Source organism: Neoarius graeffei, chromosome 12 (genome assembly GCF_027579695.1).
Source record: "Neoarius graeffei isolate fNeoGra1 chromosome 12, fNeoGra1.pri, whole genome shotgun sequence".
In the NCBI taxonomy this organism is placed as follows: domain Eukaryota; kingdom Metazoa; phylum Chordata; class Actinopteri; order Siluriformes; family Ariidae; genus Neoarius; species Neoarius graeffei.
In genome coordinates this window covers 56,435,577-56,450,102 of record NC_083580.1, presented here as the reverse complement: position 1 = coordinate 56,450,102, position 14,526 = coordinate 56,435,577, and the positions used below count along the sequence as shown (strand labels likewise).

At 44.0% G+C, this 14,526-nt stretch overlaps 2 protein-coding genes across 2 annotated transcripts in view; one reads left to right on the top strand and one right to left on the bottom strand.

The window, feature by feature from the left end:
• Positions 1-14,526, bottom strand: part of capn5b (calpain 5b) — a 107,599-nt gene that overhangs the window by 84,303 nt on the left and 8,770 nt on the right. The window lies entirely within an intron of this gene.
• LOC132895758 (zinc finger protein 862-like) lies at positions 1,486-5,433 on the top strand. Its single transcript, XM_060936594.1, has 9 exons — positions 1,486-1,835; positions 2,668-2,879; positions 2,993-3,185; positions 3,435-3,771; positions 3,892-4,140; positions 4,365-4,636; positions 4,717-4,855; positions 4,951-5,208; positions 5,413-5,433. The coding sequence occupies exons 1-9, from the start codon at positions 1,486-1,488 to the stop codon at positions 5,431-5,433; spliced, it is 2,031 nt and encodes a 676-aa protein (XP_060792577.1).

Genomic DNA, 14,526 nt, shown 5'->3' with positions numbered 1-14,526 from the left:
ACGGTTTTTTAACATATAAAGTTTCAAATGTGCATAAAATTAAAACTGTTGCCTATGAGCTTTAAACCAATACATGATCTCAAATCCGTGCACTTTAGATGTTCCTGAGTAGGCACATTTGAAGGCTCAAATGTCATTTTGTGCTCAAAGATGTAACTTATTCCTCAAGATACTGTCAGTGAAATGTATGAATATGTCAAGTACCCCTGAAGTACCATTAAAATAATCAAAATGACTTACATTGGACACAGTCAATGAACATTCATGAGTTGTAATCTGGACCTCTACATATTCCTCCTATCCATCTCAAAAAGTATGTTTGCTCATTAAGCTAACTCATTTGCATTTCTCACAGGTCGATGTTACTGATTTGCATCGGCTTACACTCCTGGATATTCATTTAACAGAAAATTTCCACTTTCAGTTCAGTGTTTCCCAATGACTTATTTCAGTGCTTCACAAGAAGTGGTTTGATTATATGTTAGCCTAATGCGCTTGCTATTTAAAGAGTTAGCATATACATATTAAAGGGGATATATTGTGAAAAACTTACTTTTTCAGTGCTTGTGAACATACATTTGGGGATCTGGAGCCTACCAACCCACAAACTGGGAAATAAGACAACTTAGTCAGTTTCTTTTGGGTTGCCCATTTCAGAAAGTATGTGCTTCAGCAAGCCATTCAGACTGTTCTCCCCTTTCTATGTCACAAGGGGAGCTCATTAGAATTATACTGCCCCCTCATTTAAATATCTCCACTCATGGCTTTAGAACTGCCTTTGCAAATGAATATTCATGAGGAAAGTGCAACCTGATTGGCCTGTGGAAGAAAGGGGTGGGGTGAGCAGTGGCTCTTGATCATTTAAAGGAACAAGCACTCAAATCAGCTGTTTTGAACAGGGCTGTTTAGACAGAGTGAGAAGGTGCTGTGGTGTTTTATCTTTGCAAGGCTGTACAGTGCGACCATTTTACTCGCATATGCGACTAAAAATAGATTGGTGCGAGTAGGAAAAACAGAATGGGAGCACACGTGCGAGAACCGATTTCAGCCATTTCATTCGCATTTTGCCCCTAAAATAATAACAAACAAAGTGTGGTCTTATTTCTAGTTTTCATACCCTACCAATCAGAACTGTTGGAACACGTCTTGACGTGCGATGACGCCTCGCATTTCTGTTGAGCGGCGGGAAAGCAAAGACTCTCAACGTTCTAACCTTTTCATCGTCTCAGGGGAAAGTGCTACATTTGTTCACTCAGTGTCAGTATCGTAAATCTAAAAATGTTACAAAATCAAATATCGTCGTATTTTCAAAGAACTCGTGTGAGATCCGAGGAGGGAGAGGAGGATATCGTGAGAGAAGAAATGGATACAACAACAGTGAGGGATAGTAGTGCTACTACCAGCAGTGGTGTAAACAGTAAGGTTTACAAGTTTCAGGCTGACTGGATCAAGCTTTTTCCATGGCTAGTTTTTGAAAACGAGCTAATGTACTGCAAATACTGTAAAGGGCAGAAGCAAGCAGGGAATTCGGCATTTGTGACTGGAAACCAGCACTTTAAAAAAGACAGTCTCACGAAACACAACATATCTAAACGGCACATCGCCTGCAGAGACGGTTATTTAATTCGACAGAACAAAGGCTCGATGGTGGACGCAGCCCTGGTTAGACAGGTGAAGATTTTGGAGATGGAGGCAATGAGACAGCTCAAGATCAAAATGAACATTGCCTACTTCATCGCCAAGGAGGAAGAGCCGTTTGTGAGATTTGGGCCACTTATCACCCTGCACAAGAAGAATGGCATTGATGTGAACCCAACTTACGACAACCACGTGAGGTAATATTGTATTTTATAATGATCATTATTATGTAAGGGATAATGTATTGTCCAAGGGCGACTAGCCTATAGGAAAAAAAATTCCCGTCAGGACGAACAGCATCCCGACGCCAGAGAGAAATATTTTCCTATTGTCACCCGCAGACTATACGTTATCCCCCTTACAATACGGCTACTTGTGAACATGAGAAAACATATACAAAAAGTTTATGATTAATTTTATTTGACGTTTCAGCCTTCAGTTTAATTATGAGGCAATGTCATGATCGTTTTCAACTTTTTCAATTCAAACGATGTTCGCATTAGTAGGCTACTTAATTTCCCCCACCTGCGTCCAAGGACTGTCCACATCTATGTTAACGATATGACGATAGACAGTTTGTGTAGGCTGACTGTTCTACTTACGAAGTGATACGCTGGCATGATTCTGCTGTGAAAATTCCCGTTACCATTGACAGCGGGCATTATACATTGTTGCCAGCTAGGGATACTCTGGGCCATGACCACCACGGGCCCAGTCGGGGTGAAGTGCACACAGCAGTGGTAGTCTGTTTTATTTTGTAGGTTATTGTGTGTCTTTTCTGACTGCCCATCCCTAGTAGGTATCAGCATTAAGTTGTCAGCAGTGTGTTTAATTTGATTTTTTGTATTTTTTATGAAGTTATATTAAGAATTATTACCATGCAGAATTTTGAATGTTAGTTTTTAGAGTTTATTTTAATATTCTTCGTATAATGATAGGGCTGCAACAAATGTTTGGAACAAATTGTCAGTCATGTTATGTGACTGCATGAACTACAAGCACTTTACGACAGTGTTCTTATTCATACAGATGTGCGGAAATGATTGGACAAATTGCTGATCTCTTGAAAGAGAGCCTAACTGCTCAACTGAGAACAGCAAAGTACCTTGCAGTCCTCATCGATGGAGACACTGACATATCAAACATTGAGTGTGAGATTGTCTATGTGCGTCTGGTGGAGGGTGGGAAACCAGTCACTCTACTGGTTGGCCAACAGGCTCTTGAACACTCCCATGCCATTGGTAAGTGGTCAATCCAGCAGCTAGAAAGAAACCTTCATTTTTGTACAGTTTCATAAATCCATAATTCACTCAATCTCTTGTTTGTTTTTCATGTTTTTGTGTTGTCCTTCAAGGTGTTCTGGATGCAACCAAGGCTGCATTCAGTGCAGTTTACCCCGAGGACAATGGGGGGTCGTGGTTGGCGAAGCTCATCAGCTTTGGGGCAGATGGTGCCTCAGTGAATATGGGCCACCGTGGAGGAGTGATTGCTCTCCTCCAAAGAGAGGCAGGGGAGCATATTATCCCCATCCACTGCATGCCACACAGGTTTGTAACTGAAAAAATATGGTTATGATTATGTGGTAGCAGATATGATGTATACTAAACTAGGGTCATCACTATCATCCTTCAAGAAGTTAACAAAAACCTATCTATTCCATTGCCGGGACTCTTTTCCTGCATGATAATAATGTAATGAATGCACACACACATTTGTCAGCAACACAGACACACAAGCTACTTTTGTAACACAGAGGGGAAGAAAAAGGTTGTTTTTAACTATTTTTGCCTTCACAGACTAGAGTTGGCAATCCTGACCCTGCAGAAGAAGGAACCAATGGTGTGCCAGGTGTACGATCTCCTGCATCTCGTGTGGAAGACCTACCACTTCAGTGGAAAATCCAAAAGAGAGCTCCATCAACTAGGGCAAGAGCTTGGTGTGAAGGTCTGCACACCGTCTACCGTCAAGGGGACACGCTGGATTCCTCATGTCCACAGAGCCCTCAAAGTGTTCCTGCGATATGGAACAGATACTGACCTTGCCACAGGCCATGGCCAGTACTCCATTGTTCTGCAGCACATGGAGCACCTGGCTGTTGCAGGATCAGTGGAGATTCAAGGACAGGCAAAGCAGGTGAGTCCTAGACAGTACATGAAACTAAAAAATTGATTTCAGACTTTAATGCTTGGCAGATTAGGGAGTGGCTAGGAATACATAGGGCCTACTTGTATTGATCTACTCACTACCACATAGGTAAAGAGAGGGATGGAGAGTGCACTTTGTGTATTCTGCCATTTTCTCGCTGACGTCTTCGAGGAGCTGTCTTCATTTAGCCTGACCCTGCAGAGAAAAGACCTGATCCTCCCCCAAGCAACGTCAGAACTGAAGAAGACTGTGACCAGACTGGAAGCATTTAAGTCCAGGGCAAAGTCAGGAGGCATGCTCGAGAAGATCCAGGCCATGCTTGCTCAGCATGGAGAGGAAGATGAGTGTAGATTCCAGGTGTGTTACTAGGATGAGTTTGTTGGGATTTTAGGGAAATATGTTTAGAGCAGAACTTACATTACACTTCAGCATATTGGTTACAGTCCCTGCATCTGGCCATGGCTGCAGAAGTGTTTGAATCAGTCACTATATTATTATTAGTGTACTGTAGGTTTTGGATTTTAACATTTTGGAAACATGCTGTCTTAAAACAATTTTGTGTGTGATTGTCTCGCTCAAAGGGAATATCACTGAAGGGGAATCTCACAGGTCTTGCTGACTTCACCCACCCCCAGCTGAAGAAGCATGTGGAATCAGCCATCAACATCTGCGTGTCTGAACTGAAAGACCGGTTTGGTGGGCTTTTGGACGATGGGGCTGATGTCAGGACCCCAGTACAGGCCTTCAAAGTCTTCAACCATGACACATGGCCTGATGACCATGCCAGCCTTCTGACGTTTGGTGATGAAGACGTGGCAGAATTGGTGGCGCATTTCAGAGAGCCTCTCAGCAGGTAAGAATATATTTTGCACTGCTGTACTATAATGCAATCAATTATGTTTTTGGTATTTGCTAATTTGCTAATCTCCATAGATCAGGGTGTGACCTGGCAGCTGTTCAGAATGAGTGGCAGGGACTGAAGATCTTGGTCAGTCAACACTTCAAAGACAAGCACTACAGTGGCCTGTGGGAGACCATGCTTACCAAGGAGCCATACAGAGAGGATTATAAGGTAAGCAAACACTGTTGAGCATTTATATGCTGCAGTGCCCTCCTATTATTGATGGTTATAGATGAGATAAGTAAGGCCTATCTTGATCCCCCTAGAACATACTGGAGTTGGTGCACATGATGCTGGTGCTGCCCATTTCAGCTGCCCAGTGTGAGAGGGGTTTCTCCGCACAAAACCGAATTAAGAACAGCAAACGAAGCTGCCTAGCAGTGAGCACAACTGAGGACCTCATGAGAATCAGCCTGGAGGGACCATCTCTGGAAGACTTTGATCCAAGCCCTGCTGTGGACCGCTGGATGGACTCAGCAAAGTGTAGCAGGCGGCCAGATTACAAAATATGGGAACAGGACATTGTGTGTGTGTGAGGGTGCGGGAGGTTATGGGTCAATGATTTGTCTGAATGAATTGAATTGAAATGAATTGTTACACTTATTACATCTTCCCCATTTAATTCTGTAAGTGTAAAAAAGTGATGTTTTAATAATAATAAAAATGGCATTTAAGAAATTCGTAGTGCTCCTAAATTTTTTTCTGTGCTCCTATTTTTTTTCATTTAGGAGCACAAGTGCTCCTTGTGAAAAACCTAAGCGTACAGGGCTGCTTTGTGGAATTTTGACTAAAGCATGTCATAGATATTTCATTAAGTCAATTTGTGGAAAAGAGGTACATCACCTTTAATAAAAAAAAAAGTCCAGTAATGAAATCCATCCATCCATTATCTGTAGCTGCTTGTCCTGTTCTACAGGGTCACAGGCAAGCTGGAGCCTATCCCAGCTGACTATGGGCGAGAGGCGGGGTACACCCTGGACAAGTCGCCAGGTCATCACAGGGTTGACACATAGACACAGACAACCATTCACACTCACGGTCAATTTAGAGCCACCAATTAACCTAACTGCATGTCTTTGGACTGTGGGGGGAAACCGGAGCACCCGGAGGAAACCCATGCAGGCAAGGGGAGAACATGCAAACTCCACACAAAGGCCCACACTGGCCGCTGGGCTCGAACCCAGGACCTTCTTGCTGTGAGGCAACAGTGCTAACCACTACACCACCGTGCCACCCTGTAATGACATTGTTTGCAAAAATAAATAAATAAACAAACCCAAAAATGTTGAATCTATGACCCTCAATACATGCCCATATTTATGCACATAGGACTTGTTCTGGAAGGACCCTGACTCTGCAACACTACTAAGCAAGCAACATGAGAACCAAGGAGCACTCCAAACAGGTCAGAGACAAAGTTATGAAAAAGTATATATCAGCGTTGGGTTATCAAAAACATCCCAAACTTTGAATATCCCAGGAAGCACCTTCAAATCCATTATTGCAAAATGGAAAGAATATGTCACCACTACAAACCTGACAAGAGAAGGCCGCCCACCAAAACTCTCAGACCGGGCAAGGAGGGCATTAATCAGAGATGCAACAAAGATACCAAAGATAACACTGAAGGAGCTGCAAAGATCCACAGCGGAGATGGGAGTATCTGTCCATAGGACCACTTTAAGCTGTACACTCCACAGAGCAGGGCTTTATGGAAGAGTGGCCAGAAAAAGCCGTTGCTTAAAGAAAACACGTCTGGAGTTTGCCCAACAGCATGTGGCAGACTCCCCAAACACATGGAAGAAGATTCTCTGGTCAAATGAGATTAAAATTGATCTTTTTGGCCATCATGGGAAATGCCATGTGTGGCGCAAACCCAACACCCTGCGAACACCATTCCTACAGTGAAGCACGGTGGTGGCAGCATCATGCTGTGGGGATGTTTTTCATCTGCAGGGACAGGAAAGCTGGTCAGGATTGAAGGAAAGATGGATGGTACTAAATACAGGGCAATTCTGGAGGAAAACCTGTTTGAGTCAGCCAGAGGTTTGTGACTCGGATGAAGGTTCACGTTCCAGCAGAACAATGACACTAAACATACTGTTAAAGCTACACTGGAGTGGTTTAAAGGGAAACATTTAAATGGCTTGGAATGGCCTAATCAATGTCCAGACCTCCATCCAATTGAGAATATATAGCATAACTTGAAGATTGCTGTACACCAACGCAACCCATCTAACTTGAAGGATTTGGAGCAGTTTTGCCTTGAGGAATGGGCAAAAATCCCAGTGGCTAGATGTGCTAAGCTAATAGAGACATACCCCAAGAGACTTGCAGCTGTAATTGCAGCAAAAGGTGGTTCTACAAAGCATTGACTTTGGGCAGGGAATACCTATGCACACTCCAGATTTCTGTTTTTTCATATTAATTATTGTTTGTGTCACAATAAAACAACAATTTGCACCTTTAAAGTGGTAGGCATGTTGTGTAAATCAAATGGTGCTAACCCTCCAAAAATCCATTTTAATTCCAGCTTGTAATGCGACAAACAGGACAAACACAAAGGGGGTGAATACTTTTGCAAGACACTGTAGCTGACGATGTGCTACGAAGGTATCAGAGAAGCAGGCTTAAATAATTTAACCTCAATGCAGAAAAAAAATTCAGTCCATGTATTCACCTGATACGACTGTCACTGATGGGCTGTATGAACCTACAGTCTGGGCTAGAAAGAAATCAGGTCCAGCCTTGTTTCTTCATGATATACTGTGTCACAACTGTTGGTAGTGCTTTTCTTGGTCCTAAAAAAACCTCAAAAATTTGTTAACAGCAAATAAGACAATGCAGATGCCAGTTTAATTTTTATGTATGTTTTTTTCTCCCAAATAGGCGGAAGGCTTAGCCCTAGCCCATTTTTACCAGCTGTCTCCTGAGCCTACTGACTTGTACAAATAATAAAATGATTTCTTCTTGCATTACAGCATGTACCACTTTTTTTGTTGTTTAACTGATTCTTCTTGTGCTTTTTATGCTGAGGAGGGTTCAGATGTAGCAGAATTGTACTACAGAGCTGAGAAAAGCAGCCATGCTGTCAGGGTGCATTTTAGCAGTGATAAATAATAATGGGTCTGCAGAAGCAGTAGTTTGGGGGCTTTGGAGCAGAACACTCCTCTGGGTCCTGTGTGTGTGTGTGTGTGTGTGTGTGTGTGTGTGTGTGTGTGTGTGTGTGTGTGTGTGAGAAAGATAGACAGTTCCAGTCATTTTCATAAATGTTTTTAGTATAAATATGCAGGTGATTATAGAAAATCGCACATGCTGAATGGTTGAGAAATTTGGACTGTTTCTCAATAATCGCCTCGAGCGACTCGGCAAAATGGCTGCCAATCGCGTCGTCACCATAAGTGAGTAAGAATTGCAAATTATGAAAGAAAATGCTGTTCCTAAAAACACTAAAGATGCTACAAAGTTTGGTCTAAAAGTATTCAAAGCTAAGGTGGAATTGTGATTTTATTTATCTATTTCAAAACAAAGTAGAGCGGCGGCTACAATTATCGACAGTCCATAATTATCAACAACTTTTCAGATTTACCAATAAAAAACAATTTTACAAAGGTGAATTTCAGTTACAAGAGTTATTATTGGTTAATTAATCAACTGGAAGACCCCCAACGCCCTTTGATCTTGTTGTCTGATGACACGGCTCGTTACCTGAGAGGGAATTTTTTTTCAGCACGATCAGCAATTTGAGTAAAACCCGGACGTTATCATCGCAGGTAAGCATGGTGGAAAGATCATGGACATGTTTTTACTTCCTCTAATTAACTGATATTTCATGATCTCCTTGTCGAAACCTACTTTGTTTCTTACTCTTTCATTTGACAGTCGCCATTTTGTATCCAAACACACGTTTGAGAAGTCATATGATGTTTCGATAATAGTGATCACTTTCACTGGTGCCCACCATTATCGACACCCTGTGGAATTAAGTGACATTTACAACTGTTATGTATCGATCTTTATGTAACATTATTGAAGCAGGTGAAGTACTTTAAAAAAAAGTGCTGTGATTTATACTTTTTTTTTTATTCATAGCAGAATGGAATGCTTATGGAGTATTTGGAATCCTATTGCAATAAATAGAATTAGACCAGAATTGAATTCCTAGCATATAAAAAATTACATGCTTGAAATATTCAGATCTTTCTATTCCATTCGTAATTTATTTATTTATTTTTTTGCAGTTTGTTGTAAACATCTACCACATATTACAGTATCAGGAGACATTTTATATTTTGGTTTGAGGAATGATGTGACCTTTGACCTGGAGTTTCATGTGGTTACAGTGTCAATTGCCTGTTGACATTTATTGGTAAACTACAAAACTAGAAATTAATACAAACAACAATGAATGATTAACAAAATGTGATCTATGAAAATACTTAGAAAGTGGGTAGAAAGTGGAACAAAAAGATTTTCTGACACAGGTTAAACATTATCAGTTCATTTGTTTACAAGCATTAGAATTACTTCCTCATTTACATAAGCACCAGCATCGATATATTTATATAAAATAAAAATTATGTTTTGTTAACTTAATACCACATAAAGATTATTTTTTTTTTATAAATAATCAACTGGGTGTCGATAACTGTGGACAAAGGTGTCAATACTTGTGGAACAGGATCACGTGATCTGATATGCTAAGTAATCAGGAATCAACTCATTTTTTCCCAGTGGAAGTTTGAGTAATTATTCATGTACAATTTACATATTGAAAGTCTTTTCTACTTTTGCAATGGCCAAAAGATCGTTAAGGTGTCGATACTTGTAGCCGCCGCCCTATTTTATGTGAGTCAACATAGATAAGTGATATAAGTCTAGAGGGCCTTTATTACATTTGGATGCCACTTTTGAAGTTTCAAATAAATGATTGTGTTTTAGCACAATTTTTAACTATGAAGTAATATTTACTGCGATTTACTGCTGATGGTTGACTAAGGGAATTTGGCCTCTGTGTTGTTTTCCAGTTAATCAGGAAGTCATGGATTACAGCTTGAAAGTTCCTACACACTCCAATCAACTAAAAATGTACAATTTAAATGGGAAACATGCTTCAGTTATATTGTGTTCACTATAATTTCCAGGGTTGCCAATTATAGTGGCACATGTGTTTTTGTTGAAAATAATTATTTCTTTATGAGGAATTTGTTTTTCTCTGAATAAATTTATTTCAATTAAAGGTTGGAGTTTTCTCTTTTTTTTCAGTGTGAGATGAAACTACTTCACTGAAAGGTGGATTTTTTTATAACCGTTTTTACTCATCTTTACAAGGGATGCTGGTAATCGTGGAGAGTACTGTATATCTGCAGTACACAGACATTATACACATAATCTGGCAACCATGCTCAGGGAACAAATAGCAAGCTGATTAACATTATATGAATGAGAGACACACTGTTTGGTTTTTACCTGACTTAAGTACTGCCTTACTGAGCTCCAAACTAAAACTAAACAATATCACATGAATAGGAGCACTGTTGTACTTGAATATCAGCACAGCTGTGATCTAGTTATGGAAATTAATATCAAGTAAGTGACATTTTGGACACAATATGGCCAAATGTTCTCTTTATTTTTGTTCCACAAGGGACATAGATCCTGAAGAAACCACAGTCACTTTATAGCACATCGGCCAGCTTTGTAGCTAGATCACATTGATTTGTATATTACTTTTAAAGGTGCTTCCATTAAAATTGGCACCCCTTCTTCCTTTTCATGTTCATCTGACAAGCTTTAATTATTTAAATCAAAAATTATATTCCTGAAAAGTATCATTTACCATGCCCTCTGATGATGTCAGTAACACCACCATAGTAACTGGTTAGAACCAGAGAGTGAAGTTTTACGTGACAAGCAAAGTGATACACACAGTGAAACATATCAGCACTCGACTAATTAAATCAGTGGACTAGAACTCACAGCTGAATAACTATATTAATACCAAATTTCTGTACAAACAAAAGAAATATGCTTTCATTTTCATTTATTCATTTGATTCTTTATTCATTTATCATTTTCATTTATTGAGGCTCTGCTCCATGTAGCTCACACAGATTGTGCACACAGCTGCATATTTCTGTAGGGCTGTTGAAAAATAATTTTTAAAAATACTGTAAAACTTCTATGGTCACAATGCATATTTCTCATTGTTCATAAAAGATTGCTCTCTACATATATATATATATATATATATATATATATATATATATATATATATATATATATATATATATGTGTGTATGGAGTTTGCATGTTCTCCCCTTGTCCACGTGGGTTTCCTCCTTCTGCTCTGGTTTCCCCCACAGTCCAAAGACATGCAGGTTAGGTTAACTGGTGACTCTAAATTGACCGTAGGTGTGTAGGTGTGAATGTGAGTGTGAATGGTTGTCTGTATCTATGTGTCAACCCTGTGATGACCTGGCGACTTGTCCAGGGTGTACCCCGCCTTTCCCCCGTAGTTAGCTGGGATAGGCTCCAGCTTGCCTGTGACCCTGTAGAACAGGATAAAGCGACTAGAAATAATGAGATGAGATGATTTCGTCTCGTCTTCTTCCACTTATCCGGGGCCGGGTCACGGAGGCAGCAGTCTGAGCATGGAAGCCCAAACTTCCCTTTCCCCAGACACCTCGGCCAGCTTCTCGGGAAGAACACCGAGACGTTCCCAGGCCAGCCGAGAGACATAGTCCCTCCAGCGTGTCCTGGGTCTTCCCCGGGGCCTTGTCCCAGGGGGACATGCCTGGAACACCTCCCCAGGGAAGCGTCCAGGAGGCATCCAAAAGAGATGCCCGAGTCACCTCAGCTGATTCCTCTCGATGTGGAGGAGCAGCGGCTCTACTCCAAGCTCCTCCTGAGTGATTGTGCTTCTCACCCTATCTCTAAGGGAGCGCCCAGCCACCCTGCGAAGGAAACTCGTTTCGGCCACTTGTATCCGCAATCTTGTTCTTTCGGTCATTACCCAAAGCTCATGACCATAGGTGAGAGTCGGAACACAGATCGACCAGTAAATCGAGAGCTTCACCTTTTGGCTCAGCTCCTTCACCACAACGGACCGGTAAAATGACCACATCACTGCGGAGGCCGCACCGATCCGCCTGTTGATCTCACGCTCTATCCTTCCCTCACTCGTGAACAAGATCCCGAGATACTTAAATTCCTCCACTTGAGGCAGGACTTCTCCACCAACCTGGAGAGGGCAAGCCACCCTTTTCCGGTCGAGAACCATGGCCTCGGACTTGGAGGTGCTGATTCTCATCCCAGCCGCTTCACACTCGACTGCAAACCGCCCCAGTGCATGCTGAAGGTCCTGGTTTGAAGAAGACAACAGGACAACATCATCTGCAAAAAGCAGAGATGAAATCCTGTGGTTCCCAAACAGGATTCCTTCCGGCCCCTGGCTGCGCCTAGAAATTCTGTCCATAAAGATTATGAACAGAACCAGTGACAAAGAGCAGCCCTGCTGGAGTCCAACATGCACTGGGAACAGGTCTGACTTACTGCCGGCAATGCGAACCAGACTCCTGCTCCGTTCGTACAGGGACCGGACAGCCCTTAGCAAAGAGCCCCGAACCCCATACTCCCGAAGCACCCCCACAGAATACCACAAGGGACATGGTCGAATGCCTTCTCCAGATCCACAAAGCACATGTGGACTGGTTGGGCAAACTCCCATGAACCCTCGAGCACCCTATGAAGGGTATAGAGCTGGTCCAGTGTTCCGTGACCAGGACGAAAACCGCATTGTTCCTCCTGGATCCGAGGTTCGACTATTGGCCGAATTCTCCTCTCCAGTACCCTGGAGTAAACCTTCCCTGGGAGGCTGAGAAGTGTGATTCCCCTATAATTGGAGCACACTCTCCGGTCCCCTTTCTTAAAAAAAGAGGGACCACCACCCCAGTCTGCCATTCCAGAGGCACTGTCCCCGACCACCACACGATGTTGCAGAGGCATGTCAGCCAAGACAGCCCCACAATATCCAGAGACTTGAGATACTCAGGGCGGATCTCATCCACCCCCGGTGCCTTGCCACCGAGGAGCTTGCTAACCACCTCAGTGACTTCAGCTTGGGTAATGGACGAGTCCACCTCTGAGTCATCAGCCTCTGTTTCCTCAATGGAAGACGTGACGGTGGGATTGAGGAGATCCTCGAAGTATTCCTTCCACCGCCCAACAATGTCCCCAGTCGAGGTCAACAGCTCCCCACCCACACCGTAAACAGTGTTGGCAGAGTACTGCTTCCCCCTCCTGAGGCGCCGGACGGTTTGCCAGAATTTCTTCGAGGCTGACCGATAGTCCTCCTCCATGGCCTCACCAAACTCCTCCCAGTTCTGAGTTTTTGCCTCCACAACTGCCCGAGCTGCAGCACGCCTGGCCTGCCAATACCCGTCAGCTGCCTCAGGAGTTCCGGAGGCCAACATGGCCCGATAGGACTCCTTCTTCAGCTTGACAGCATCCCTTACTTCCGGTGTCCACCACTGGGTTCGGGGATTGCCATCATGACAGGCACCGGAGACCTTGCGGCCATAGCTCCGAACAGCCGCGTCGACAATGGAGGCAAAGAACATGGTCCACTCAGACTCGATGTCCCCCGCCTCCCTCGGAAGCTGGGAGAAGCTCTCCCGGAGGTGGGAGTTAAAGACCTCCCCGACAGAGTGCTCGGCCAGACGTTCCCAGCAGACCCTCACCATATGTTTGGGCCTGCCAGGTCTGTCCGACTTCCTCCTCCGCCAGCGGATCCAACTCACCACCAGGTGGTGATCAGTTGACAGCTCAGCCCCTCTCTTCACCCGAGTGTCCAAGACATAGGGCCAGAGATCCGTTGAAACGACAACAAAGTCGATCATCGACCTCCGACCTAAGGTGTCCTGGTGCCACATGCACTTATGGACACCCCTATGCTCAAACATGGTGTTCGTTATGGACAAACCGTGACTAGCACAGAAGTCCAATAACAAAACACCACTCAGGTTCAGATCGGGGAGGCCATTCCTCCCAATCACGCCCCTCCAGGTATCACTGTCATCGCCCACATGATCGTTGAAGTCCCCCAGTAGAACAATGGAGTCCCCAGTCTGAGCACCTCTCAGTACCCCTCCCAGGGACTCCAAGAAGGCCGGATACTCTATACTGCTATTCGGCCCATAGGCACAAACAGCAGCAAGAGCCCTCTCCCCAATCCGAAGGCGCAGAGAGGCAACCCTCGCATTCATTGGGGTAAACTCCAACACATGGCGGCTGAGCTGGGGAGCTATAAGCAAGCCCACACCAGCCCGCCGCCGTTCACCATGGGCGACTCCAGAGAAGTGGAGAGTCCAGCCCCTCTCGAGGAGCTGGGTTCCGGAGCCCAAGCTGTGCGTGGAGGTGAGCCTGACTATCTCTAGCCAGTACCTCTCAACCTCCTGCACAAGCTCAAGCTCTTTCCCCCCCAGCGAAGTGACATTCCATGTCCCAACAGCTAGCTGTTGTGTTCGGGGATCAGGTTGTCGAGGCCCCTGCCTTCGACTGCCGCCCAATCCACACTGCACCAATCCCCTACGGCTACCTCTGTGGGTGGTGAACCCACAGGAGGTCGGGCCCACGTCACCGCTTCGGGCTGAGCCCAGCCGGGCCCCGTGGGCAAAGGCCCGGGCACCAAGCACTCGCATACGAGCCCCAACCCCGGGCCTGGCTCCAGGGTGGGGCCCTGGCTGCGCCATACCAGGCGACGTCACGGTCCTTGATCAATTGTTATCCATAAGGGGTTTTGGTGAATTGCTCTTTGTCTGGCCTGTCACCTAGGACCTGTC